The following is a 25,075-nucleotide window of genomic DNA, read 5'->3' as shown; positions in this document are numbered from 1 at the left end:
GAGGTAGGCAGGGATTACAAGGATGCAGGTGCGCGCCCTGTACGGACGCAGTCGCTGCATCGCCGCCACGCGGGGCGGTCAAGCACCCACAAACGAACCGACGCTGCATGTCAGTATGGTGCGCACCTGAGTGCCCAGGAACACGCCGCTCGCGTTCCCAGGAGCGAGTGTAACTGCGACAAAAATGGCAGGGGCAGTGGATTGGGTGAGCATACTTCAGCCAGGCAGGGCGCACCGCAATGAGCCATGCAGGGCACCGTAACGTGTCCATGCACTTCCATCACGACAGCGTAGTGCCATACACAGAACGGCACGCAAGCAATGTGCAGGTGCGCGAATGTTGACAAATGGATTAGAATGACCACTCACTCAGCTCCGCCCACAATTAGTACTTACCCGGCTCCGCCCAGGCGGTTTCACCGGAGCACGGGGCCGGGGGAGTAGGTAGTGGTGGTGCAGGCGATGGAGGCTTGGGCGCTGGTGGGCCGGGAGAAGGCGGCTTGGGAGAGGGAGGAGAGGGAAGTGGCGGCTTAGGTGACGGTGGGCTGGGGAAGGGAGGTGCGGGAGACGGGGCGGGCGATGGAGGCTTGGGCGATGGCGGGGCGGGAGAAGGCGGCTTGGGAGAGGGAGGAGAGGGAAGTGGCGGTTTAGGTGACGGCGGGCTGGGGGAGGGAGGTGCGGGAGACGGGGCGGGTGATGGAGGCTTGGGCGATGGTGGGGCAGGAGAAGGCGGCTTGGGGGAGGGAGGAGAGGGAACCGGCGGTCCAGGCGACGGCGGGCTAGGGGAGGGAGGTGCGGGAGACGGGGCGGGTGATGGAGGCTTGGGAGAGGGAGGAGCGGGAACCGGCGGCCCAGGCGACGGCGGGCTGGGGGAGGGAGGTACGGGAGACGGGGCAGGTGATGGAGGCTTGGGCGATGGCGGCACAGGCGAAGGAGGAGAGGGGGATGGAGGCGTGGGTGACGGCGCAGGGCTGGGTGGCGCAGGGCTGGGTGGCGTAGGGCTGGGCGGAGCAGGCGATGGCGGGGCTGGGCTGGGCGGCGCTGGAGACGGCGGTGCGGGCGACGGCGGTGCAGGGCTTGGAGGGGCCGGTGAGGGAGGTGCTGGCGAAGGGGGGGCAGGAGGGGCAGGCGAGGGTGGAACAGGTGGGGCAGGTGACGGTGGCGCAGGGCTGGGCGGCGCAGGGCTGGGCGATGGTGGCGCAGGGCTGGGCGGAGCAGGCGACGGCGGCGCAGGGCTAGGTGGCGCAGGGCTAGGGGGAGCAGGGCTGGGGGGAGCAGGCGACGGCGGCTCAGGGCTGGGCGGCGCTGGGCTGGGGGGAGCAGGCGACGGCGGTGCAGGGCTGGGAGGCTCGGGGCTGGGCGGAGCAGGCGACAGCGGCGCAGGGCTGGGCGGAGCAGGCGACGGAGGTGCAGGGCTGGGAGGCTCGGGGCTGGGCGGAGCAGGCGACGGCGGCGCAGGGCTGGGCGGAGCAGGCGACGGAGGTGCAGGGCTGGGAGGCTCGGGGCTGGGAGGAGCAGGCGAGGGCGGCTCAGGGCTAGGCGGCGCTGGGCTGGGGGGAGCAGGCGACGGCGGCTCAGGGCTGGGCGGAGCAGGCGACGGAGGTGCAGGGCTGGGAGGCTCGGGGCTGGGAGGAGCAGGCGAGGGCGGCTCAGGGCTAGGCGGCGCTGGGCTGGGGGGAGCAGGCGACGGCGGCTCAGGGCTGGGCGGAGCAGGCGACGGAGGTGCAGGGCTGGGAGGCTCAGGGCTGGGGGGAGCAGGCGACGGCGGGGCTGGGCTGGGAGGCTCTGGGCTGGGAGGAGCAGGCGAGGGTGGCTCAGGGCTGGGAGGAGCAGGCGACGGAGGTGCAGGGCTGGGAGGCTCAGGGCTGGGCGGCGCAGGGCTAGGCGGCGCAGGGCTGGGAGGCTCAGGGCTGGGCGGAGCAGGCGACGGCGGCTCAGGGCTGGGCGGAGCAGGCGACGGAGGTGCAGGGCTGGGAGGCTCGGGGCTGGGAGGAGCAGGCGACGGCGGGGCTGGGCTGGGAGGCTCGGGGCTGGGAGGAGCAGGCGACGGCGGCGCAGGGCTGGGCGGAGCAGGCGACGGCGGCGCAGGGCTGGGCGGAGCAGGCGACGGAGGTGCAGGGCTGGGAGGCTCAGGGCTGGGGGGAGCAGGCGAGGGCGGCTCAGGGCTAGGCGGCGCAGGGCTGGGGGGAGCAGGCGACGGCGGCTCAGGGCTGGGCGGCGCAGGGCTGGGCGGAGCAGGCGACGGAGGCGCCGGGCTGGGAGGCTCAGGGCTGGGAGGAGCAGGCGACGGCGGGGCTGGGCTGGGAGGCTCTGGGCTGGGAGGAGCAGGCGACGGTGGCTCAGGGCTGGGAGGAGCAGGCGACGGCGGCGCAGGGCTGGGCGGCGCAGGGCTGGGGGGAGCAGGGCTGGGCGGCGCTGGGCTGGGCGGAGCAGGGCTGGGCGGTGCAGGGCTGGGCGGAGCCGGCGAGGGGGGCTCGGGCGAGGGTGGGGCGGGCGAAGGGGGGGCAGGAGGGGCAGGAGAGGGAGGAACAGGGGGGGCAGGCGAGGGCGGCGCAGGGCTGGGCGGCGCAGGGCTGGGCGGCGCAGGGCTGGGCGGCGCTGGGCTGGGCGGAGCAGGGCTGGGCGGTGCAGGGCTCGGCGGAGCAGGGCTGGGGGGCTTGGGCGAGGGTGGTGCGGGCGAAGGGGGGGCAGGAGGGGCAGGTGAGGGAGGAACAGGGGGCGCAGGCGAGGGGGGTGCGGGCGATGGGGGCTTGGGCGATGGGGGCGCAGGTGACGGGGGTGCGGGCGACGGTGGTGCGGGTGCGGGCGGCTTAGGTGACGGCGGGGAGGGCGAAGGTGGTGCCGGGGAAGGTGGGTTTGGAGACGGAGGTGCAGGTGAGGGTGGCTTGGGCGATGGGGGTGCAGGCGAGGGTGGCTTGGGTGACGGCGGCGGCGGCGAGGGTGGCTTGGGTGATGGCGGCGACGGCGGCTTTGAGGCGCAGCTGGGAACAGAAGTCAGGTCAATGTTTTGTAGGCACACCTGCATGCGATCGTTGGTGGCAGTAGTCGCAAATGGTGTCTGGGTGGTTGTGATGGTGTTGGGTGGTCACCAATGAGTGCGTACGGCGGACCGCCACATGTCAGGCCGTACACAAACAGCGGTAGATGCCATCATGCATGTAGAGACTGCTCACCCCGTTACATTGGCCCCCGCCTTGGAAGCCTCCAGCACAGCACCCCGTAGGACCGCTGCCGATGCCGGTGCAGGTGAAGTTGCCCAGCAGGTTGCCGTCGTGGAGCTGCGGCGGCCCCGCATGCACGGGGACGAGGTGTGTGGGCATGTGCGCATGTCGGTTCATGCAATGAATGCAAGCGCCATCCGCAGAAAGATGGGTGGGCGAGTCTGGCCCATACATCTATCTAACATGCGGTACATCTGCCTGCTAGTGCTGACAACTTCTTCTGGCGTCACATGCGTTCGCGCTCAGGTTTAAAAAGCACTGATATGTACGCTTAGCAGCAGCAAGACACGCTGCCACCTCTGCCGCTCACTGCTGCATGCCCTCTGCTGCCGTGCTAAGCGGCTCAGCCGCCCTGCCTGGGAGGCAGAGCCCAATAGACCGTCAACGGCCTACCTGGATGGGGATTGACGTCGTGGTGAGGGGGACGCTGAAGGAGTAGGACGTCACGTTCTCGCAGGTGGGGAAGTTGTTGGCGACAAGGGGGCCCTGGGTGCAGCTGACGGGTGTGCAGGCAGTGGAGCGGCAGCACACCCAGGAGATCGTGGCGCCGCTCTTGCAGGCGGTTAGGTCCAGCGTGACGACGCGGTCGGTGGCGTTGACTGACGAGCAGGAGACCTGGGTAGAAAGGGCCATCGGGCAGCCGCTTTAGGTGCAGGCTCGGTGCGTGAATGCAGGTTCAGCATTGAGTATCAACGAAATAACGTAGGTGGTAAAGCGCAGCGGCCCTTGCGTTCATCCACCGCCCGTCCCCGCACTCACGCTAATGCAGGTGGGAAGACTGGCACAGCTGAAGGCGCAGGTGGGTTGCAGCAGGGCGCGGCGGTAGTATGTGGGGAAGACCGAGGCAGCGCTACTGAGGTGGCTGCTCGACCGTGCGGCGTCCGCCGCAGCCGCACCCGCAGCCGAGCCTGAGGCGGAGGGCAGGGATGCCGCGGCGGCGAGGGCAACCAGCAATAGCTGCAGCGCCGGCGGCGCCGCGTGCAGCCGGCTGCTGCGTCCGCCGCGCCGAGAGGGCGCCGGCGGCGTGGGTGCTGGGCTCATGCCCATGGCGGTAACAAAGCTAGCGCTTGGCACCTCAGGGATGGGCACGTATGGCACGTGTGCACGTGCAAGTATGTGTGGCGGCGCACTAAAGGCGCCTGCAAGCTTGTGGCGACGATGCAGCGATGTCATGAGTCATTTTATAGCCTGGCGTCTGCCGTATTCGTTCGGACAGATTCGTGGTTCCGTAGGCCTGTACTGTGTCTGCCAAGAAATGTGTGGCGGTTTTGGCCTTGGAATGAGCGACCTAGTTTGGCGGTTAGCGCACCAGTGGTGGTTGGTGGCGGTCGGTTGCCGGTAAATCAACAGCGCATCTCTTGGAGAGTAAGACCTTGCCTAATTAATCGCAAGATTTCCCCATACGTACGCGTGTGTTGCATGCAATCACGGTTGCATGCACTCTCGGCACCGCCGCACCGAGCATCGTCGGGATTCCGCAGGCTTCCCTCCTTAGTATGGGACAGGCAGTGCAGTGGTACTGCCAGCAGGGCGCGAAGCCCATCACCGCCACTCTGACGCCGCTGCCCTCCCCACCGCATTGCACCTGGCCGTGCGGCTCTACCTTCTGAGAGACACGCAGTCCCCGGCATGCAGTCAGCCAACAGGTGGCCGGGCCCAGACGCGCTCTCCTTCGCACCACTTGAATTGGGTTTACGGGAGCCGCCGCCGATGCGAACACCAGAAAACTCCACGAACTTACGAACCTCGGGAAGTGCAACACCTGCAACATGCACGAGCCGCCGTTGTCCCATTTCTGGGCTGAGCCCCCCAACTCCCAAGGCCCCGCGTTCGTAGGCCGTGCTGGCTGGTTGGGTCAGCACCAAGTATCACGTAAGAAGCCATTTCATCGCAAACAGGCGGCAGATCCAAATCGGCCTAAGCGAAAAGCAATTTTGCAAGTCCATTGACAGGTGACTGTCGCGACCGAGCCCTGATTGTATGGCTGTGTGCAAATTGTTTGACATGGCCAGGTTGCGACATGCGACATATGACATAGCAACATACGACATTGCGACATACAAAGACCGACGACCCTAAATGCGGGGTCGATTCTCCAGAGAGCGATTTTGAATGTGAAATTTATATCAGTGTAAAAAGCTCATTGCGCTTAATACAAGCATGCATTAATATCAAGAAGCATTCAGGCACGCCCTCGCACCCCCCGTCCTGTACACCGCAAGGCGACAACCATGATGTAACTCGGTCGGCCTCGTGTAGCGCTCAGACGACATTGCCGACCATATGCATAATGCGATAGTTGATGAATACAGCTGCGCCATCACGTTGGGCACCTTTGAGTGCACGACAGACATCCTAGATGCCCAGGCACATTGGCCTGTGTTGGAGGGAGGCCCAAGCCGCGCCAACCACTTACGATCCCAGCTGTCAGAGTCACAGGCCAGCCTGATCAGGTCGCACCACACAAGCAGCACAATACCAGGCGCCAACTCCAGCACGGTTAGGCAAATCGCACACCGTACTTGGGGCCCCGAGGCACCAGGCGCTTCATGCAGCTAGAAAGGGGGCTTAGCCCCGGCGGAAGTAGCGGATAGGTGATTACCGTATGACAATTGGACAGCCGGAGGACGGATGCCCCACTGGGGAAGGGGAGAGTCGCATGCAGGGAGGCATGGGTAGGCATGGGTAGGGCGGGCAGGCCCACGGACAGCAGGGTGGGGCACAGCCGCACAGGCAGGAGGCAGCAGTGCCGGGCAGCCGGGTACCACCAGGGGGGGTTACATTCATGACTAGTTAGGGGGGGACAGGCGCACAGGCAGGGAGGCAGGGAGGCAGGGAGGCAGGGAGGAGCACATACAGGCAGGCACGCGGACGGCGGTCAGTAGGGGGGGGGCAGGGGCAGGCACGCACAGGTTGTCCGCGTCCCTGCCTGTGCTCCCCGCAGCGCTTGCACCCGCCCAGCCGTGCCCGCCGTTCGACCTCCTGGCACGGCTCCATGTTAACCGCGAGCAAGCAGAACGCCAACCACCGAAGTCAACAGAGCAAGAAGACGTGCCCCACCCTGCTGTCCGTGGGCCTGCCCGCCCTACCTATGCCTACCCCTGCGTCCCTGCATGCGACCCTCCCCTTCCCCAGTGGGGCATCCGTCCTCCGGCTGTCCAGTTGTCATACGGTAATCACCTACTCGCTACTTCCGCCGGGGCTTAGCCCCCTTTCTAGCTGCATGAAGCGCCTGGTGCCTCGGGGCCCCAAGTACGGTGTGCGATTTGCCTAACCGTGCTGGAGTTGGCGCCTGGTATTGTGCTGCGTGTGTGGTGCGACCTGATCAGGCTGGCCTGTGACTCTGACAGCTGGGATCGTAAGTGGTTGGCGCGGCTTGGGCCTCCCTCCAACACAGGCCAATGTGCCTGGGCATCTAGGATGTCTATCGTGCACTCAAAGGTGCCAACGTGATGGCGCAGCTGTATTCACCAGCTATCGCATTATGCATATGGTCGGCAATGTCGTCTGAGCGCTACACGGGGCCGACCGAGTTACATCATGGTTGTCGGCTTGCGGTGTACAGGACGGGGGGTGCGAGGGCGTGCCTGAATGCTTCTTGATATTAATGCATGCTTGTATTAAACGCAATGAGCTTTTTACACTGATATAAATTTCACATTCGAAATCGCTCTCTGGAGAATCGACCCCGCATTTAGGGTCGTCGTACAAAGACTCGCCCTCATTTGCATAGCTACGCGTCCTGGAGCTCATTTAAGTAACATCTCCCAGCTTTGCGGCGGTGCATTGCGCTAGCATAGCCATAAGCTCCTCCCACTGGCCGCACCCTACGCCACGCCACCACCACCGTGGCAACCGTGACACGTTTTGTTGTGTGCCACGGCGTTCCACGCTTACCAGAGGCATATTGAATGCATCCACAATATGTTTGGCGGGTTTGGATGCGGTTGGGCGGTATGTGCATTATGTCGCAATGTCGTATGTCGCAATTCACATGTCCACATGTCGCAACCTGACCATGTCAAATAACTTGCAAGCTGCTATACTATTAGAGGCAAACTGTGTCGACGGCATTTACCCTAAGCTTAAGTTTTGGGCAACTCGCCGAGCCATGCCTGTCAAGGCGGCTGAACACCGTAGGGGTGTGGCCGTGTGGGGCATCGGGGAGTTCTTGGTTGTGCTAGTAGTTAAAGGGAAGGCTTGGGAATGTGTGGCAAGGGAAGGCACGCGTGTATGGCGTGTGCCAAGCGCTGTGTACCGTAGCCAGCGCCCGCGCCGGTGGCCCGAGCCGCAAGGCCCGTGCCCCTACGCTAGTCAACGCTAGCCCGAGGGCGTGGTGTTGTCCTCACATGTCCATTTCCGCGGCAGCATTGGCTGGGCAGGGACATCGGTCGGCTCACGTTAAGCACACGTACTTACACGCACATCAACATCGCACACAGCACCCCCTCATGTTCCACACACGCCTGCAGCTCATCGTTCCTCAACGTTGACTTGTACACGTCCGGTGCACTGCCCTTGACTACCTACGACCTCCGTAAGAGAGCACACCATTCCCACACCTGCGCGCACTCACCTCTGCAAGAATGCAAACCATCCCAACAACTGCACAAACCAGACCCGCGGCCACCCCGGCGACCTCTTGCGTCGCTGCTACACACACGCTGCTACAGCCACTCTGTGGGCCGGCCCGGCTCGCACTCCAGCAGCAGTAGCTGCAGTCCCACCCCGGCCCCGCTTCCCGCCCCGGCCCTGCCCAGCCCTCCTTCGCCGGCTGCGCCATACCCACCAAAGAACGGATGGCCACGCAGCGCGCGCGCCTCTTCCGCTTCCGCGTTGTAGACCTGCCTCGTGCCATCCATCATGCCGGGCCACCCGGTCGCGGCGTGCAGGTTGTCGGTGTCGCCAGCGCGCCAGCCGATAAAGGCGCTGGTGGGGACGCCCGACAGCGACCCCAGGAGCCGCTGCAACGCCAGGCGCTGACGGGCCTGTGTGCAGATGGGGCGTGGTGCGGTGCGGGAGTGACAGGCGGGGTGGGTCGTGAGCCGTGGGCCGCGGCGAGGGCAGGGGAAGGGGAGAAGGGCCGGGAGAGCAGCGGGGGCTGTGTGTTGTGTTCTAGGCTGTGGATGCTGCCGTGTCGTGAGCCGTAGTGCACACACGACACTATGAATGGATTGAATGCGGCTGTCAGGGTGCTCCCTCAGCGCCGCACCTGACCCATCCACATCCCCCCACACGCCTTCACCCGCATCCGCCACCGCGACCCGCACACCGCACAACAATGTCACCTGCCAGTCGGGCCTCAGAAGCCGCCTGCTCCAGTCCGATAATGGGGCGCTTTGCGGCCTGTGTCCCTCGAACAGCTCCAGCAGCAGCCGCTCCCGCAGCGCAGACAGGAACCATACGTCCTCTGCAGCAGCAGAGGCGCCGCCGAGCATGGAGGGCGGCGTCTGGTCCCACAGGGGCACCAGCGCCAGGGCCCGGCCATCGTTGTGCAGCCACTCGCTGGAGAGCTGCACGGGAGAAGCGGGCACACGATCGAGTGGAACAAAGGTCCGGGGTTACCGTACTTTGTACCGTACGAAAGAAGCAGGGCCACATGGGGCGGCAACTCAATGGCGCCAGGAGGTAGTTTCCGCTGGAAGCTATCGCAGACCTGATGCCCAAACCTCCTAAGGCTTCTCAGGTTCAGCCAAGCCCAATCACAAATAGTCTACGGCTGCAGAGTGTGAGCCGCGCTCACTGACCTCGGCGCAGATGGCGACGGCGGACATGAGTTCACTGGTGCTGGGGCAGGTCAGCAGCAGGCTGCGCCCGCCACTGCGCAGGTGTGACTCGATGCGCTTGCGCTGCAACAGCCTCTGACCGGGGCTGCGCGGTGCAACACGAGGAGGGAGCGTTTGAGCATGTGCACATCACCCCACGTGTACACCGTCGCATGTGCATGTGTATGTGCACAGCACCGTACAAGAGGTGGCTGCCTTACGGTACAGCTTAACGCGCACCGCATAGCTAGCCCAGGTTGCATGATTGCCCGGCTGTCCGCATGGATGTAGCGTCCCACACAGCCGCCGAGGACAGCGCGCGGATGATGCACGGTGTTCCCGTTGCAAAACGCTACAACACTGCATATGCGACGCACCCTGCTGCTGCCCTCTCCTCACCTCCAGCCGTTCATGAGCTCGCGCCGGGCAGATTTGCGCCGCGCTAATATACGTTCTTGCGCCTCGGGCGGTAGCGCGACGAAATGCATCTGCACCGCACAGCTGTCCACTTCCAGCGGCGTCAGCGGATCACCGCCCTCGCCCGTGCCCTGCCCGCTACTGCCGCCGCCGCTGCCACCAGCGCCGTCAGCGACGCCTTGCGCCTTCGGCGGCTTTTCCTTCGGCTTCGCCTGCTCTGTCCCTGAAGGCAGCTGCGACTCGTGCGCATCGGCAAGCTCCGGGTCGCGTGCCAGCATTACCATTATCCCACAGCCGCCCAGCAGCCGCCGCGCTTCACCGCGGCACGCCGCCACCATCGCCACCGGCAGCAGCTTGTCGCCGATGGCGCCCGCGAGCACCGTCATTGCGCGGTTGGCCACCGGGTGGCTTTGATGGTTGACGTCGGTGGGGGCCGTGTGAATGGGCGCTACCAGCGCGGCCTGCAGCAGCGCGTGGTGCGTCGCCGTCGCGCCCACAGTCACCAGCGTCGCGCGCCGCCGCGCCGCCTGCATGAACACACCAGTGGCGCTGCGCTGCTCAACCAAGCCAGGACTGCAAGTCCGGCCGGGTTTACGGAACCCCATGCTTTCCCGCCGGCTGCAATCCACAAGCACCTACCGCACACCACCCCCACAGGTAGCAAACCACCCCATGCATGGCAGCTGTGCGTCTTAGAGCTCCTGTCCCACGCAACAGCACCCACACGCACCCGCTCCGCTGCCTCGCCGCGCACGTCAGGCTGCGCCAGCGCCGCCGCCAGGGCCGCCGCCACCGTCAGCCGCTCTGCCTCGCACTGCGACTCTATGCGCATTCCCCCCTGCATCATGCCGCTCATGCCGTCCCGCAGCGGCGCTGGCTGGCTGCTCCTTCTGCCCAGCGACATGCGCACGACTGCGGCCGCAGCCGGCAGGGGCTTGCTTGGCTGCCCGTCCTCCGCATCACATTCGCCATCGTCACCGCCGAAACTGCCGCCGATTGGCGACGCACTGACGCTGTTGTTCGCTCTGTTGCTGCTGCTATTGCGGCTGCTGTTGCCGCTGTTTGGGCGGACTGCTGTCGAGCCCCAAGCCGATGCTGCAGCCGCCTCCGCCGCCGGTGGAAAAGTAGCTGTGGCCAGCTGCACCGCAAGCTCCGCCGCAGCCGGCAGCTTCACGCTTGGAAGACCGCTGCCGCCAGGCCCCCGCGCCCGTACAAACTCGTTCACGATGGTTGCCAGGGCCCTTTCCACCCTTGACGTGTACTTGCTGCGGCAGCGCGACACCAGCTCGCGCCGCCTGACTGCGGCCGCCTCAGGCGTCGCCGCGGCCCCCTCCGCCGCAGCCGCCTCCGCCGAGCTTGGCAACACATGCTGCAGTGCTACCACGTGTACCTGCGCCAGCTGCACGACCTTGGCGTACATGACGCCGGCGCCAAACACTTTGCCGAGCGAGAGCAGGGAACCCGCTATCACGCGAGCCGCGCGGCAGAGCCCGTCGGGGGTTGCGAAGAAGGCAAGGGGCTGCAGCCGTCGCACAGCCTCCTGCGGCTTGAACGGCGGCACGGCCAGGCCGCTCTGTAGCAGGTCGCGGTCGGCCACAAAGCACCCCTGCAGCAGCAGGGCATACGCGGCAGGTGCATTGCAGCTCGTTCAGAGGCTGCCGGCGGTCGTACCCATGCACATGGCGAGCGACAAGGGCATTCTGCAACAACTCCAAACAACTCTGCATCAGGCGCCCCAGTAGCTGCGGCTGAGCACAGCGGTGTCGAATGAGCAGCCGAGCCCTCCGCCCCTCACCGCCAGCGCATGCAGCAGCGCGCCTAACGCCGTGAGCTCATGCAGACCCAGCGGCGGCAGCGCCCAGTGCGTTAGTAGCGCGTCGATCAGCGCCGCCGAGCGGCCGTTCCACATGAAGCCTATTTGGGACTCTCGAGCGCCCGGCCTCAGTTGTGCCAGAACCATGTGTGATGTCGCCGCCGCCAGCAGCGCCGCACGGCTGGGCAGCGCCTCAGCACACCAGCGCTGAAGCAGCCGCTCGCGCGCCGCGGCTTCGGCCCGTGCGGCCACGGCGGCTGCTTCTGCTTCAGCGTCTGTGGCGACGGCCGTGGCAGAGCTGCGAGCGGCACCAGAGCCAGCTGCGGCCGCCAGCTCCTCAGGCCCGGGCTGTGGATGAAGGGGAATGCGGGAAGTCAGCATCCCGGCACGAGGCGTGAGCAGCAAAAGCACGTTGCTTTTCTGCTAGGCTTCTTACACTTCCATAAATGTGATATCAAGCAAGATTCGGAAAGCGCCTGGACGCCACCACTCACCACGACGCGACCAAACACAGACGTCCGCTGCCGCTCCTCCGCCTCCGCCGCCGACGCCGGCCGTGCCGCCGCCACCCGCGCCGCGACCGCCCTGATGTCCAGCGCTTCCGCCGCCGGCTCCAGCTCCTCTGGCGAGCACCATAGGTTCGGCGCAGAGCCGCCCTCCGCGATGGCCGTCAACACATCCGCAGCCGCCGCCGGCTGTAGCATGGCTCTTGCTAGCCGGCCCCAGGCCGCCTCCTCCGCAACCAGTGCTGGGAAGCTGGGCAGGGGAAAGAGGCTGTCTTCTTTTCCCGGGCGCGGCACGTCAGCAAAGAGGCCAGCTAGGTCAAACACTTCCTCCTGGGCAGACGGGGCAGCAGACGGGGGCGGATAGGCAACCTGCTCCATCACGGCGCGCGCGGTGGCGGCGGCGCGCAGGTGCGGGCGGTAGCCCGACGCACACGCGCGCTCGTGGCGGCCCAGGGCGCAGCGGGCGCGCTGTTGGGCCTGCAGGTGCAGGCCGCGGCCGGACAGGGCCGACGGCGGCAGGTCGGGGCAGGCCAGAGCCAACAGCACCGACCGCTGCTGCTGAGCCAAGGACTGCTGCTGGCTGCTCGAGCTGCAACCCAGCACCCGCTTTCCGATCAGGCCACTTGTATTGCAAATTTCGTCCATCATCGTGTCCCCGAGCGTAAGTAACCGGGCAGCCAGGCCCGCGCAAATTGTGCCCGCCTAGATGGTGGTCACGAGCAAGTGACTCGCCGCTTCCGAGTTCCTAAGCTGCATGAACTTAAAGCACATCATGTATTCTATCAACACAGACTTTCACGCTGTGCAAAAGCATGCAAGTTGTGAGAGCAAGCTGTCAAGGGTAAGGGATGCCCTTGCCGCTGCTTTCACTGCTTTTATATTTTAAAATTAGAAAGGGCATCGCTGGAAGGGCATTTCTCGCAAGGATCCATGTTGCTCTGCACGCCTTCCGAAGACCCGGGCCCCCCTCTCTGCCGCCCCCTACCTTTCCTCCGCCCTCTCCTTCCACGATGCTCGCAGGAGGGTTCTTCCGTGCTGCCAAACCCCCAACCCACTGCCTGCTGGATTGTTCTTTCTTGATGACGACTGATTTCTAGATCTACAGTGAAATCCGTCTTGTACTCCTCCGCGCAACGGTTTGCCTAATGCCACGCCACGCCTGGCGTTCGTCCTGCTGCAATCCAGGAAGGCAGGAACACCACTGACTAGGGCCCCGCAGACCCCATCATCACCACCAGCTGCAGCGGCTGCAGCTTGCTGCCGCGATCGCCAGCCCCACCACCACTGCCGCTGCTACTGCCAACTTCCTGCACCAGTTCATCAAAAGGCAGCGATGGTGAAAACATGGTGAGTCCCTTGCCCAGCTTGGAGCTCAAGTCCGCCTCAACATCCGCGTCCGCGGCGGCGCTGCCCGCCCCCACCAGATCCGCCACCGCCTCCGTCAGCGCCTTCAGCCCGTCCAGCACGGCGACGACCTTCTGCACGGCTGCCGGCGGCGCGCCCGCGGCTATCAGCCGTTCTGCGCCGCCCACCCCACGGGCCACCAGCACCAACGCAGCCTTGACCAGGTTGTTATTGTCTTCGTCCTCAGAGGAGCTGGGGCCGGCGGATTCAGGATCCCACGCAGACAGCTCCGGAAACCCCAGCAGGCCCCACAAGCTGCGCTGCCCATCCGCCCCCTGCCGCCACGCCTCCCTGTCGCCCTGCGGGCCAGCGCTGCCGGCACCGGCCGCGGCGGCGCAGCGGCCGAAAGCCAACTGCCGACCTGGTGCCGCCGCCGCTGCCGAGTACATGCCATGCTGTGCGGCATCAGCTTCCGTCAGCTGCTGCGCGAGCGCACGAGGTGCTGCTGCCAGCAGCCCCCCATTCAGCGGCCGCGGGTGCAGCCGCACCAGCTGCTGTGGCTGGGCGCTGCTGCCGCTGCCGCTGCAGGCGGTGCACATGTCCATTAGACCCCAGCCGATGTGGTTGGTCGGGACGCCGGCAATGGAGCAGAAGGCGCGGTTGAGCGCCAGGGGCAGGCGATCCTGAGGAGGGGGGCGGCGTGTGCGCCAGGTGCTGAGCAAGGCGCGCCGTGGCGTGTGCATAGTGTGTGCGTCGCATGCGAGCCCGAGGGAGCAGCGTTTCAGCTGTCAACCCAACGGTGCATTATGCACAAGCAGACACATGACAACACCGACATACCCGCAAACACACACGCCGGCACCGAACCGCCTACACAGTCACTCGCGTGTCCGTCCATTGTGCTCTCTAACACACACAGGCGCGCACAACACAAACTTGCGACCGCGCCGATATGATGGACCTACCGGCCAGTCCGGCTGCAGCGCGCGCTGCGGGGCCAGCGCCGCCGCCTGTCCCCCCTGCGCCCCCAGCACGGCGCCTATCGGTTGCGTCACGTGGCAGAGCACTTGCTGCGCGATGCCCCGAAGCCGCGCCTCCACTCGGCCGCCGGCAGCCTCCAGCGCCTCTGGCTTCAACCACGGCACCGCAGCCAGTTGGCCTGGCGTTGTTGATGCGAGCTGCGTGCGTTGCGTGTGAGTGTGGGTGTGTTGTGATGCCATGGAGCCACGGCGGCGTGCCATCACGCCGCGTGCTGTGTGGCCTAGGTAGCTCCTGGCTGCTAGCGTAGACGCACGCGCCGTGACCCCCTATCCCGCAACCCCACGCACCCATCTTCATGCCCCTAAGGCAAACGATTAACGTGCAGCAGCGCACAAAAGCTGAGCGAGCATAAAGCCATGCCTTAACACGCAAGGCATGTTGCCCCTCCGAAGATTCGTAGACTCACGCGTGCAATCTTCGCCGCGGCGAATGTGGTGTCCTTGGCATTCCGCAGCTGCCACCACATCGACCCTTTTAAGTTGTTTGCCATATCTGCTTTCACATCGTAGATGGTGTGAATGCCCGTAGCAGCACTGTTGCCGGCGGAAGGACCCCCTTGACATGAGGCAGCGGCGCTGGGTGGGTACAGGGGAGGCGGCATGTGGGTTGGGGTTGGGAGGCAGGCCACGGAGGCTGGCCTTGCTGGCTTGGGCTAGCAGTGAACATTGAGACAAGGTCAAACCCAGCCGCTAGGTTCTGATCCAGGCTTCACGCGCCTTCAGCGCCGAAAGTGCACATGAACGCTTCAACACCACCGTGAGGGCACACCGCGGGCAGGCTCGACACAGCAGCGCCGCCCCGCCACGCCCCAGGCACCCGCCCCCATCGTCCATCCACCGACCCCTGCGACCTCCGCACCTGTCCAAACCCGCGGACCCGCTTACCCGTGGCTGTCGGTGTTGCAGACCCGCCCGCCGGCGTCACACGTCGGCCGCACCGCCAGACCGGAGCTGTCCAGCAGCGGTGTCGGCGCACACACGGCGGCGGCTGCGGTGCCGTCAGGCGCCTCATCCTGCCCAGCTGCCGGCTCCCCCCGCGGCACCCCATCCAGTGACAGGGCCGGGGGCATGACCGCATCCGACGCAGGCAACGCCACGGCGGCCGGCGGCAGCGGCGCCCAGCTGACAGCCACGGCGGGCCGGAGGGCTTCAATCGTATCCGCATCCGCCTGTGATGAGAACTGCGGCGACAGGAAGGGCCATGGCGTGTCCCTAGTCAGCAAGACAGCAACTGAAGACAGCACCACGCGCATGCCTTGGCGACCTGCAGCAGCCGTGGCTCGGGCCTCCTACCCTCAGTCCTCAGTCCCGCCCTCAACGCCGGGTCGCGTCTCATTGTTGGTAGTGCGCCTGAAGCAACCCCCCATGTGGCAAAGTTACCTCCGACCGTACGTATGCCGTACGTGCCGAACGACTCACCGCCTTGAGCACGGCCTCCGGCAGCTGACGGTGGTCGCCGCCGTCGCCGTCCACGTCGCCTTGAAGACCCGACAGCGTCACCCCCAGTGGCCAGCCGCACACGCGCTGGTACTGGGGCAGTAGCTGCTGCAACCTGTCCACCATGGCCAAAGCACGTGCTGGTGCACTTGCGGGCAGTGGCCCTTCTACAGCCATCTCCTCCGCTGCCGCCGCCGCCGCCATCCCCCGCGCCACCCTGTCCAGTACGTAGTTGACTGCGGCGGTGCGTGCGAGGCTGTAGCAGATGGCGGGCGAGCCCTGCAGCACCAGCGAGCTGTGGGGCCCGGGGCCGAGGCTGGAGCTGGGGCTCGGGCCGGGGCTCAGAGGTGCCGGTGATGCGGTGTCACTGCCCCCCACCGCCGTCCTTGCGGCCTCCCAGCACGGCGCCAGCGCGCCCACCATGGCCCGTGCCACCTCCGCCATGCTCGCGGCGTGCACCGCCGAGACCTCGCACATGGCCTCGAACTGCTGAAGGCTCGTGGCGGGGTCGCCCTGGCCACTCCCCATTCCTCTCAGCTGCATGAACGCCAACATGCGAGCCATGCGGGGCAGGATGAGCACCGGCCGCGCCGGGCTTGCCGCCGGCGGTGCGGCAGCCGCAGCCGCAGCCGCAGCCGCAGCCGCAGCCGCAGCCGCAGCCGCAGCCGCAGCCGCAGCCGCAGCCGCAGCCGCAGCCGCAGCCGTACCATGCAAGGGCCGAGGCGCCGATGCTGGTGCGGCCGCAGCGGCGGCGGCCACGGATGCTGCTGTCGCGAGGGGTGCTGCCGCAGCCGGCTGAGGGATTGGGTCGAAGATGGCTGGCACGAGGCGATCAGCCGTGGTCACCAGGAGCTTCAGCAGCCACGCCTCACGAACTGCGCGGGACTGGCGCTTGCCATCCTGACTCTCCGGCTCCGCGGCCTCCGCTTCAGCCTCGGCCTCTGCGCCCTGCCCCGCGACCGCCGCTGTAGGTCGCCTGCCGCTGGCTTTGGACGAAGCCTTGCCGGCGCCGGCGCCCTCCCTGCCCTCAGCAGTCCCCTTGACAGAGGTGCGGCCCAGCGCGCGCGACCCAGAGCGCTTGTAATCGCCCGACGCCACGGTCGTGTCCATGCTCTTGACATGCTCCTGAAAGGATCGGCGCGCCCGACACAACGTCTCGTCCACGCTCTTGCTCCTGACGTCACCCGCTGCTGCCGCCACCGCGCCGCCGCCAGCTGCCCCGGCTGCACCAGCGGCCGCTGCCCTTCCGCCCCCCTTCGCCGCGCTGGCCCCACCGCCGGCCCCACTCGCTGCATCGCGCAGCGCCGCGATAAGCATCGAGCGGTACGAGTGCTGCATCCAGTCCTTGCGGCAGTGCTCGATGGCTTCCGGCGGCAGCCGCGAGAGCTCCAAGCTCAGCACGGCCGCCACGCGCAGCAGCACCGCCGGCCGCGTCACCGCCGCCAGCGCACCCGTCGCACCCAGGTCAAAGAGGTCGTCCTCCGCCAGGCACAGCGCCACAGCTTGTGCATCCGACACCACGGACGCCAAGACAGTGAGGTCGCGGCAGAGCAGCGGTGGAGGCAGCGACGGCGGCGACGGCGGCGGCGCCAGAGGGGAGGAGGCGGCGGCGGCAGCCAGCGACACGGCACCGCCGACATTCGCAAGTAGCACGGCCGGCGGCGGCTGCCAGTACTGCAGCAGGGCCTGCATCAGCGTCGCCGCCATCGCCCTGTGTGTGGCCTGCTTGTCAAAGCCGTGGCGCCTCCAGAAGTGGGAGCCGCCGCTAGCAGCCGCTGCTGCGCCGCTGGCGCCGCCGATGATGCGGTCGTAGTCGTCCATGCCGCCCAGCTCCATGTGGCAGTGCAGCAGCAGCGCGGCGCGGGCCGGCAGCATGCGTGCAGCCTCTTGCGCAAGCAGCCACGAGGGCAAGAGCACGCCATCCGGCCGCGGCGGGTACTGTCGTGAGCGGGGAGTGGGCTGGGTCAGCGAGGTGTTGAGCAGGACGTCGGCACGTGGCGTGGACACAAACACGGGCGCCGTCATTGGGGTGGGGCGCGTGCAAGCGTGCGCAGGCGCGCATGGCATGTCGCGGCTCCCTGCGCCCTCCCAACGGCGACGCCGCGGCCATACGAGCCACTGCTGAGATGTATGCAGCAGCCAACCCCGCTTACAACTCGTTAACACCGACCACACGCCACGCACGTCACCGGCCGTCGCGCTGGAGGTCCCACCCGCGACAGCCACTCCCTCCTTTCCCAGGCACGCCTAGCCCGCGCACCCCACAGTGGCTTACAATGACCGGCCCGAACGCCGTCGTCCGCTGGCGCTCCTCCGCCTCGGCCGCCGACGCCGGCCGCATGGCTGCCAGCCGCGCCGCGACCGCCGGACTGTCCACCTGGGCCAGCCCAACTGCAAGCGACCTAGCGAAGTCCTCCCATTTGGAGTCGCCACTTGTTGCCCCTTGCGCGCTGTTTCCGGTGCATCGGCTTAAGGCGTAGGTGCTCGCAGACAGCGTCAGCATCTGCCACGCATGATCGACAACACTTAGCACCTGGACCTGCTGCCGCTCCCGCGCCGCCGCGGCCTCATCCGTCGCCAGGCCCGCGTCCAACGCCATCACGGCGCGCGCGGTGGCGGCGGCACGCAGGTGCGGGCGGTAGCCCGACGCACACGCGCGCTCGTGGCGGCCCAGGGCGCAGCGGGCGCGCTGCTGGGCCTGCAGGTGCAGGCTGCTGTCGGACAGGGCCGACGGCGGCAGGTCGGGGCAGGCCAGAGCCACCAGCCCCGAGCGCTGCCGACGAGCCAGCGCACCCGCGAGGCCCGCCGCTCCCCGCTGCCGAACTGCCGCTCCATCGGCCTGATCCTCTTGAGCCGCCGACGACGAAAGTGGCCCACAGGACAAATGTTTGCTGCTCGTGTAGAAAGAGCTCTGTGGCCTCTGCTGCATTGCCAGATTGCCCAACTCTGAGACTCGTAGCAGAGTCGTATGCGTGTTCTAGCTAGAGGTACTTAGGCAGAAGTAAAGGTATTCTTCGGTCCATTTGAGCTTGCGGCCCACAAGTCCTGCAACCGAAATTGAAAATCTGACGCAAGTATAAAGCTTACGCTATAAAGGCTGTCACAGTATTGGTGTAGCTGGCATATTTACAGTACTTGATATACAGGAGTGTTTAGCGCCTATCCACGGTTGGCGCGCAGTCGCCTCAGATTGCTGCGGCAACGGCAACCCAACCCCGACCGGCCCCCAACGGCCCAGTCCTCCTACATACAACCGCAACTCCAGAACCCCCAGACTTGAACACCCCAGTTCAAGGTGAACGCGCCACGCGGCATACTCGGCATGCCACGAGCCGCGCCTTTCACCCCTCGTTCCGGCCACCTAACAAAGCTTACGGCCGTCCTCACACTGCGCAAGTCCACCAACGCCCTTACACCCACACTCGCTTGCCGCCAGCCCTTTCGCCGCCAGCTCCACCGGCCGCCCTGACTGCGCCTGCACGACCAGCAGCTGCAGCGCCTGGGGCGGCCACCCACCGCCCCCCCCAGCTGCAGCATCGCCAGCCGCGTCACCCGCACCGCACTCGCCGCCACCCGCACCGCACGGTGCTGCCACCAAATGGTCCAGCGGCGACGGCCGCACGTGGGCATCGTAAGCGTGCATGCCGGGCGCCAGGTTGCGCAGGAGCTTTCTCAGGCAGTCGTCTGCCCCTGACTCACTGGCGTCCGCAGCACCCGCGAGATCTTCCAGTGCTTCATCCAGTTCACACAGCGCCACCACTGCCAGCCGCCGCAGGCGCTCCTCCCCGCCGTCAAGGGCACCCGCGGGAGTCGCCCTTTCAAGCGCGTGCCTCGCCAGCTGCTTTGCGACTGCGTGCAGGCTCGGGCCGCCAGCACCGGCGCTGGCGCTGGTGCTGGCGCTGGTGCTGGCGCTGGCAGGCTCCGGCACGCCACAGGCACTGGCGGGAGGGCTACTGTCTAGGCTGTCCTGGCGTGGCGCCAGCTGCCCCCGCTGCGCTGTTTCGCTGCTGCTGCCAGCAGAGTCTGCAGCGCCCGCATCCTCTCCCGCCGCCTCTTGCCCGCTCGCCTCCTGCATGCTGACTTCCTGCCCAGCCTCCTGCTGCTCCTCCCCCTCCTCCCCCTCCTCCTCATCCCCGTCCTCCTGCTCCTGGTCCTCCGCCCCCTCCTCGTCCTCCTGTTCCCACTCCTCATCACGCTTCGCCTGCTGCGCCTGTTCCCACTCGGTGCCCTCCGCCAGCTCCGACAGTGTCCAGCCGGTGGCGGGCTGCGGCTCCCCCGCGACTCGGCACACGGCACGGTTGAGCACCAGAGGCAGGTGGTACTGCGGCCAGAGGGAGGGTGGGTGGGTGGGTGGGTGGGTGGGTGGGGCAGTCGTTTCCAACGCCTACGTAACTGGGGTATGGGGGCGACACAATACAGGCACGCATGTGGACGGCCCCGGAACGGTGCGAGGTGGATTCGGTCGGGGCGGCAGGGAGGTGAAAGACAGTCAGCTGCGGCGTGTCCCGCCTGACCGGGTGCGGGTGCGGGTGCGGGTGCGGGTGTGAGGGCCTGCGTGATGTGAGACGCCGTGACGCACCTGCCAGAACGACCGCTGTTGCCGGGGCTGAGTGACGTCCAGCGCCGCAGCGCCCCCCTTGTCCGACTGCGTGGCGGCAGCGCCCGCTGCACCGGCTGCCGCCGCCTCACCCACCTCACCACCCGCATCACCACCTGCACCTGCCGCTGCTGCCGCGCCCGACACCGGCGCGAACACGGGCACGGTGAGTTTCCTCAGCACCAGCCGTGCGATGCCGCGCAGCCGCTCTAGTGCATCGCCGCAGCTGTGTAGAGCCGACTCGTCCAGCAGCGGCACCACCACCAGCTCACGCGGCGCCGCGGCGTCGGAGCGCAGGCGGTGCGAGTGCTGCAGGTAAGGCAGGTCAGGACGAAACAGGGGTCAGGTCTGCTTTCAGTGTGCGGCCTCGATAGTAGCGGTGCACGAGAACGACAGCGCACCAGGACGTAGGAATGACTAAACAAGCCATGGGCCCACGCCACCCGAAACTAGCTTCGGGTTCCGGGTCTCGTGGGTTTAAGGACAACTGCCTCCTTGTCCAGGACACACGGACGCATACACACGTACACACACATCACACCCGCTATGTGCTTACGTATTTGCATGCACAGTGCAGAATCATTGTGCTTGTGCTAATTCCCTATGTGCTAATTCGGTCCCTTATGCTTTCAAACTTGTTTAATTGAAATCGCACGCACGCAAACGCGTGCCACATTGCCACTGTTGGGTGTGAGTTGAGCGCGCACTCGCACCTCCGCGCAGGCGCTGGCGACGGCAGCCGTTTGCTGCTCGCCCCTTGGCCGCAGCAGCACCGGCTGCAGCGGGCACTTTTCCGCCAGTGCCTCAACCTTGGACTTGATCATGTCCTCCAAACGGTCGCCAGGACAGCTGTCAGGCCACGGCAACAGAGCGGCGTGCGTGCAATGTAACACGAAGTAGGGAGAGGCGGGCGTGGAGGCAACCGACACAAGCTGTTAGAATGCGCTGGCGCCCCGTGCATGTCGCACGCCACAAATGCACGCATTGCGCACCTGGGTTCCGGAAACGACACGATATCTGCCCCTGTGATCATCTGCGCCACCGCCTGCGCCAGAAAAGAGGCCTGCTGCACAGAGGCTCCGTTGCTGCTCGCTGCAGCCGCATCTGGCGCCGCCGCCGGCGCCGCCCCGGCTCCTCCTCCTGCCGCTGCTGCTGCCGGGCAGCCGGCCGCCGCCTCCTCCGCTCCCGCGCGTTCCCCTGCTCCTGCGCCCGCGCCTGCAGCTTCCGCCTGACGTTGTTGGCGTTGCAGGGCCCCCTTGTCCGCAGACCAGGTAGCGGTCACACACACCTGCCTCAGCGCCTCCACCTCCAGCCCAGACGGGTCGAACTGTCAAAGGGGACAAGCAAGAGGACCCGGCAGACTCAGGATGCCAAACTCTTCCTGCTGTGCTGGGCTGTGCTGGGCTGCTGTTGCGGTTGTCGCCTTGTAGCTGTCGCAGCTCCGCAGCGCTACTCGCTCCTCAGCTCATTGCCCCTGCCCCCAGCACAGGCCACGCTCTCCTCCTCGCTCTATTGCATTGGGTTCGGTTTAGTTTGGGCTGGTATCTACAGCCTCCCTCTCTAAGGCGGGCCCTGCCGCAACCCAGAACGCAGCCCTGCCTCAAACCCCTGCCATGCAGCTGCTTCCGGAGCTCCACCGGCATATAAGCGCCCTTTCCCCACATGCCACAGCCTCGCACCTACCGGTTTAAGCAGCTCCGCCGGCACCTTGCGCGCGTGCTGCGCCCGCTCTGGGTCCTCGCAGCCCGACAGCGTCACCACCAGTGGCCAGCCGCAGCAAATCCGGTAGTCCCGCAGCCTAGAGGACAGCGCCTCGGCCGCCGCCAGTACACCCGCCACATGCGCAGGCGCCACATCGGCCGGCGGCGCTGCCTCCAGGTCGGACGTGAGCGCCGCCATAGCGGTCGAGAGGTCCGAGGCAGTTGACGCGGACAGATCGACGTGGACATCACGGCTAGGGTCTGGGGCAGGTGCCATGGACAGGTCTGGCGCTTCCGCCGCCGCCATCCCCCGCGCCACCCTGTCCAGTACGTAGTTGACGGCGGCGGTGCGGGCGAGGGTGTAGCAGATGGCGGGTGAGCCCTGCAGCACCAGCGAGCTGTGGGGCCCGGGGCTGTAGGTGGGGTCGCACGCCGTCAAGCTGCTGGTACACGGCGCGGCGGCGCCACACAACGTGCAGCCCATGATCGCCTCCCAGCACGGTGCCAGCGCGCCAAGCATCGCCCGCGCCAGGGCCGCCTGATTTGCCACCTGCATGCTTGCCAGCCGCCACCCGGCCCCGAACCGCGCCTCATCGGCGCTCGCGTGGAGTAACGCACGTTCGTGCCTGTACCACTCCCGCAGCGGCTGCTGCACAGCACGCCATGGTATGCAGAGCACCGTCTGAGGGACCGGCTGCGGCTGCGGCAACGGCTGCGGCTGGAAGCACGCTAGGGCCGCAAGTACTGGCTGCTGGCCCTGCTGGCAAGCACCGCCGCCGGGGACAGAGGCTGCTGCCGTTGCCGCCGCCTCGCTCACCGCATCTAAGCTGCCTGGCGCAGGGGCCGATGGTGCAGCGGGCTGCGGCAGCGGCGGCAGCGGGTCGAAGTACGCCGCCACCAGGCGCGTAGCTGCGGTCGCTACCACGGCCCCATACCATTTGATGATCTGAGCGCTACGCTGCACCGCATGCAGCTGAGCCTCAGGCTCGGCCGCAGCGCCCGCACTCTCGGCGCCTGTCGCCAATGACTTGAGGCGCTCCGCTATCCTGTAATCCCGCATCCCAGCTGCGCGCTGGTGCATATCCTTTTGGGTTTCCGAGAACACTGTCAGCAAAGCCCCTGCCACCGCCTCTGTCTCCTCATCTGAATGGAGCAGCTGCTGCACCTCCGCCTCACGGCTGCCGCTGCTCGCCGCCACTCGTCGCAGCGTGCGCACCCACAGAGCTTCCAGGTCGTGCAGGAATCGTGTCACCGTGCTCTCCATGAGGCCCGGCGGGATCCGCGCCACGACGTCGTGGCTCAGCACGGCCGCCACGCGCAGCAGCACCGCCGGCCGCGTCAGCGCTGCCATCACGCCGCGGTTGCCAATGGTGCCGAGCGCCGGCACGGGCCAATACGACAACGCCTGGTGTGCACACGGGGCAGGGCGGTGTGCATCGAGTGTTGAGGGCGATGCATGCAAGCCGTAGGGGAAGCGGAATCGTGGGTGCACGCGCTAAGGAGAGCGGAGCCTCTGATAGCACCCACAAAGGTTGGGAAAACCCACAAAGGTTGGGAAAACTAAACAAGCCGGATACACCACCGGGTGACCGCGCCAGCAGCGCAGGACATCAGCCGCCCGTGTGCGCCAAACAATCGAGCTACTTTCATCGAGCCAGATCCGTACGCCTACCACAACATCCACACCACGTGGCGCTCCGACTGGTGATGGGCCTTTGTTACCTGTGCCGACGACAGCACCAACGTCAGCGCCCGAATCTCCGAGCAGGCAAGTGGGGCCCCAGCCGGCCAGCCTCCGCCGCTGCCCGCCCCGCCGCCTCCTCCGGCGGCGGCAGCTGCGCCCCCCGGCATCACGCCCCAGTACCGAAGCAGTGCCTCAGTAAGCGTCGCCGCCATCGCCCGGTGCGGGCCCCGCAGATGCAACACGGCAGAGCCAGGCAACATTGACATAAGGCGGCTGCTCGCCGCGTGCGCGTGCATCATCTCATCCAGTTGGGGGCTGATATCCCCTAGCAGGCTGTGGCAGTGCAGCAGCAGCGCCGCGCGGGCCGGGGAGAACGGCATGAGCTCGGTAAACACCAGCCAGGACGGCATGCACGCGCCACGCACTTGCTGATACTGCGTTTGTGTGCAAGTGGGTGAGCGGAGGGAAAAGGGGAAGGGGTCAAAACAAGTGGGTCGAGAGAAGAAGCACGCGCGTCAAGGTGCGTGCTGGCGTGCTAATGTGCTTGCGACAGTGTGCGACACTGCGAGTGGCTGCGAGGAAGGAAAGGGACAGAGCCCGGGTAGAAACGGACACAAAGGGTCAGGGAGGAAAGGCACTGTGGACAATCTCCAGCCCGGCCCCTTACCCGCGCACAACATGCAAATATTCGTCAGCACCGGACTTCAGCTACCGTATGCTGCCCACCCCTGCCCGGCTGTTCCCGCCCAGCGCAAGAAACCCATGTCTCCACGCATCCACACTCCGAACACGCCTGGCGCACGCATCCCAAGGCCGCCAAGTTGCACCACAACATCTGTGCGCGCCCCTGCCTCGCTCCTCTGCCCCCGGCACCCACCAGAACGGGGCCGAATGCCGTGGTCCGCAGCCGCTCCTCCGCAGCCTCCACGCTTGGGGGGGCCAAGGAGGACAGAATGGAGGCCACGATGTACGCTGAGAGTCCGGACACGGCCGCCGCCAGTGCCGCTGTCGCCCCGCGCAGGACCTCCAACGCAACCACCGCCGGCTCGCCCCGTGTGCTGGAAAGGCTCCTTACCGCGGCGTATGCTTCATGATATTTTTGGGCCGCAGCATGTAGTTGAGCCCACTCCTCCTCCTCGCGCATGATGACCTGGAGTTCCTGCCGCTCCCGCGCCGCCGCGGCCTCATCCGTCGCCAGGCCCGCGTGCACGGCCATCACGGCGCGCGCGGTGGCGGCGGCGCGCAGGTGCGGGCGATAGCCCGACACGCACCCGCGCTCGTGGCGGCCCAGGGCGCAGCGGGCGCGCTGCTGGGCCTGCAGGTGCAGGCCGCGGCCGGACAGGGCCGACGGCGGCAGGTCGGGGCAGGCCAGAGCCACCAGCGCCGAGCGCTGCCGACGAGCCAGCGCGCCCGCCAAGCCGCCGCAGCCCACATCGGCGGGAGGTGCATCGCCCTCATCGTCTAATGCCGAACCGAGCAGTGATGTTCCGCCTCTATCAAGCGTATAGTAGAAGCCACGCTGTCGCATCCTGAGTTGAGTTGAATTTAGCA

General features: G+C 66.7%; 4 protein-coding genes across 4 annotated transcripts; all 4 read right to left on the bottom strand.

Moving 5' to 3' along the window:
* Positions 1 to 2: 2 nt before the first annotated feature.
* On the bottom strand, positions 3 to 4,616 carry CHLRE_03g191776v5 (uncharacterized protein). The gene is made up of 4 exons (XM_043061190.1): positions 3,981 to 4,616; positions 3,615 to 3,836; positions 3,174 to 3,278; positions 3 to 3,019 (listed from the first exon to the last, which is right to left on the bottom strand). Exons 1-4 carry the CDS (start codon positions 4,266 to 4,268, stop codon positions 386 to 388), a joined length of 3,249 nt encoding a protein of 1,082 aa, XP_042926319.1. The 5' UTR covers positions 4,269 to 4,616; the 3' UTR covers positions 3 to 385.
* A 3,008-nt stretch (positions 4,617 to 7,624) lies between these two features.
* CHLRE_03g191750v5 (uncharacterized protein) lies at positions 7,625 to 12,586 on the bottom strand. Its single transcript, XM_043061189.1, has 7 exons — positions 11,711 to 12,586; positions 11,199 to 11,564; positions 10,134 to 11,009; positions 9,386 to 9,930; positions 8,969 to 9,092; positions 8,510 to 8,734; positions 7,625 to 8,209 (listed from the first exon to the last, which is right to left on the bottom strand). The coding sequence occupies exons 1-7, from the start codon at positions 12,368 to 12,370 to the stop codon at positions 7,889 to 7,891; spliced, it is 3,117 nt and encodes a 1,038-aa protein (XP_042926318.1). The 5' UTR covers positions 12,371 to 12,586; the 3' UTR covers positions 7,625 to 7,888.
* Positions 12,587 to 12,634: 48 nt separating this feature from the next.
* On the bottom strand, positions 12,635 to 18,606 carry CHLRE_03g191700v5 (uncharacterized protein). The gene is made up of 6 exons (XM_043061188.1): positions 17,819 to 18,606; positions 15,526 to 17,481; positions 14,992 to 15,287; positions 14,514 to 14,682; positions 14,032 to 14,244; positions 12,635 to 13,749 (listed from the first exon to the last, which is right to left on the bottom strand). The coding sequence occupies exons 1-6, from the start codon at positions 18,470 to 18,472 to the stop codon at positions 12,928 to 12,930; spliced, it is 4,110 nt and encodes a 1,369-aa protein (XP_042926317.1). The 5' UTR covers positions 18,473 to 18,606; the 3' UTR covers positions 12,635 to 12,927.
* Positions 18,607 to 18,657: 51 nt separating this feature from the next.
* CHLRE_03g191650v5 (uncharacterized protein) lies at positions 18,658 to 25,046 on the bottom strand. The gene is made up of 8 exons (XM_043061187.1): positions 24,935 to 25,046; positions 24,402 to 24,839; positions 23,563 to 23,958; positions 21,824 to 23,245; positions 21,133 to 21,467; positions 20,854 to 20,989; positions 20,123 to 20,449; positions 18,658 to 19,864 (listed from the first exon to the last, which is right to left on the bottom strand). The coding sequence occupies exons 1-8, from the start codon at positions 24,980 to 24,982 to the stop codon at positions 18,905 to 18,907; spliced, it is 4,062 nt and encodes a 1,353-aa protein (XP_042926316.1). The 5' UTR covers positions 24,983 to 25,046; the 3' UTR covers positions 18,658 to 18,904.
* Between the last annotated feature and the right edge of the window lie 29 nt (positions 25,047 to 25,075).

Source organism: Chlamydomonas reinhardtii, chromosome 3 (assembly GCF_000002595.2).
Source record: "Chlamydomonas reinhardtii strain CC-503 cw92 mt+ chromosome 3, whole genome shotgun sequence".
NCBI lineage: Eukaryota > Viridiplantae > Chlorophyta > Chlorophyceae > Chlamydomonadales > Chlamydomonadaceae > Chlamydomonas > Chlamydomonas reinhardtii.
The sequence above is the reverse complement of the archived record's forward strand: the minus strand, read 5'-3'. Positions and strand labels throughout refer to the sequence as shown.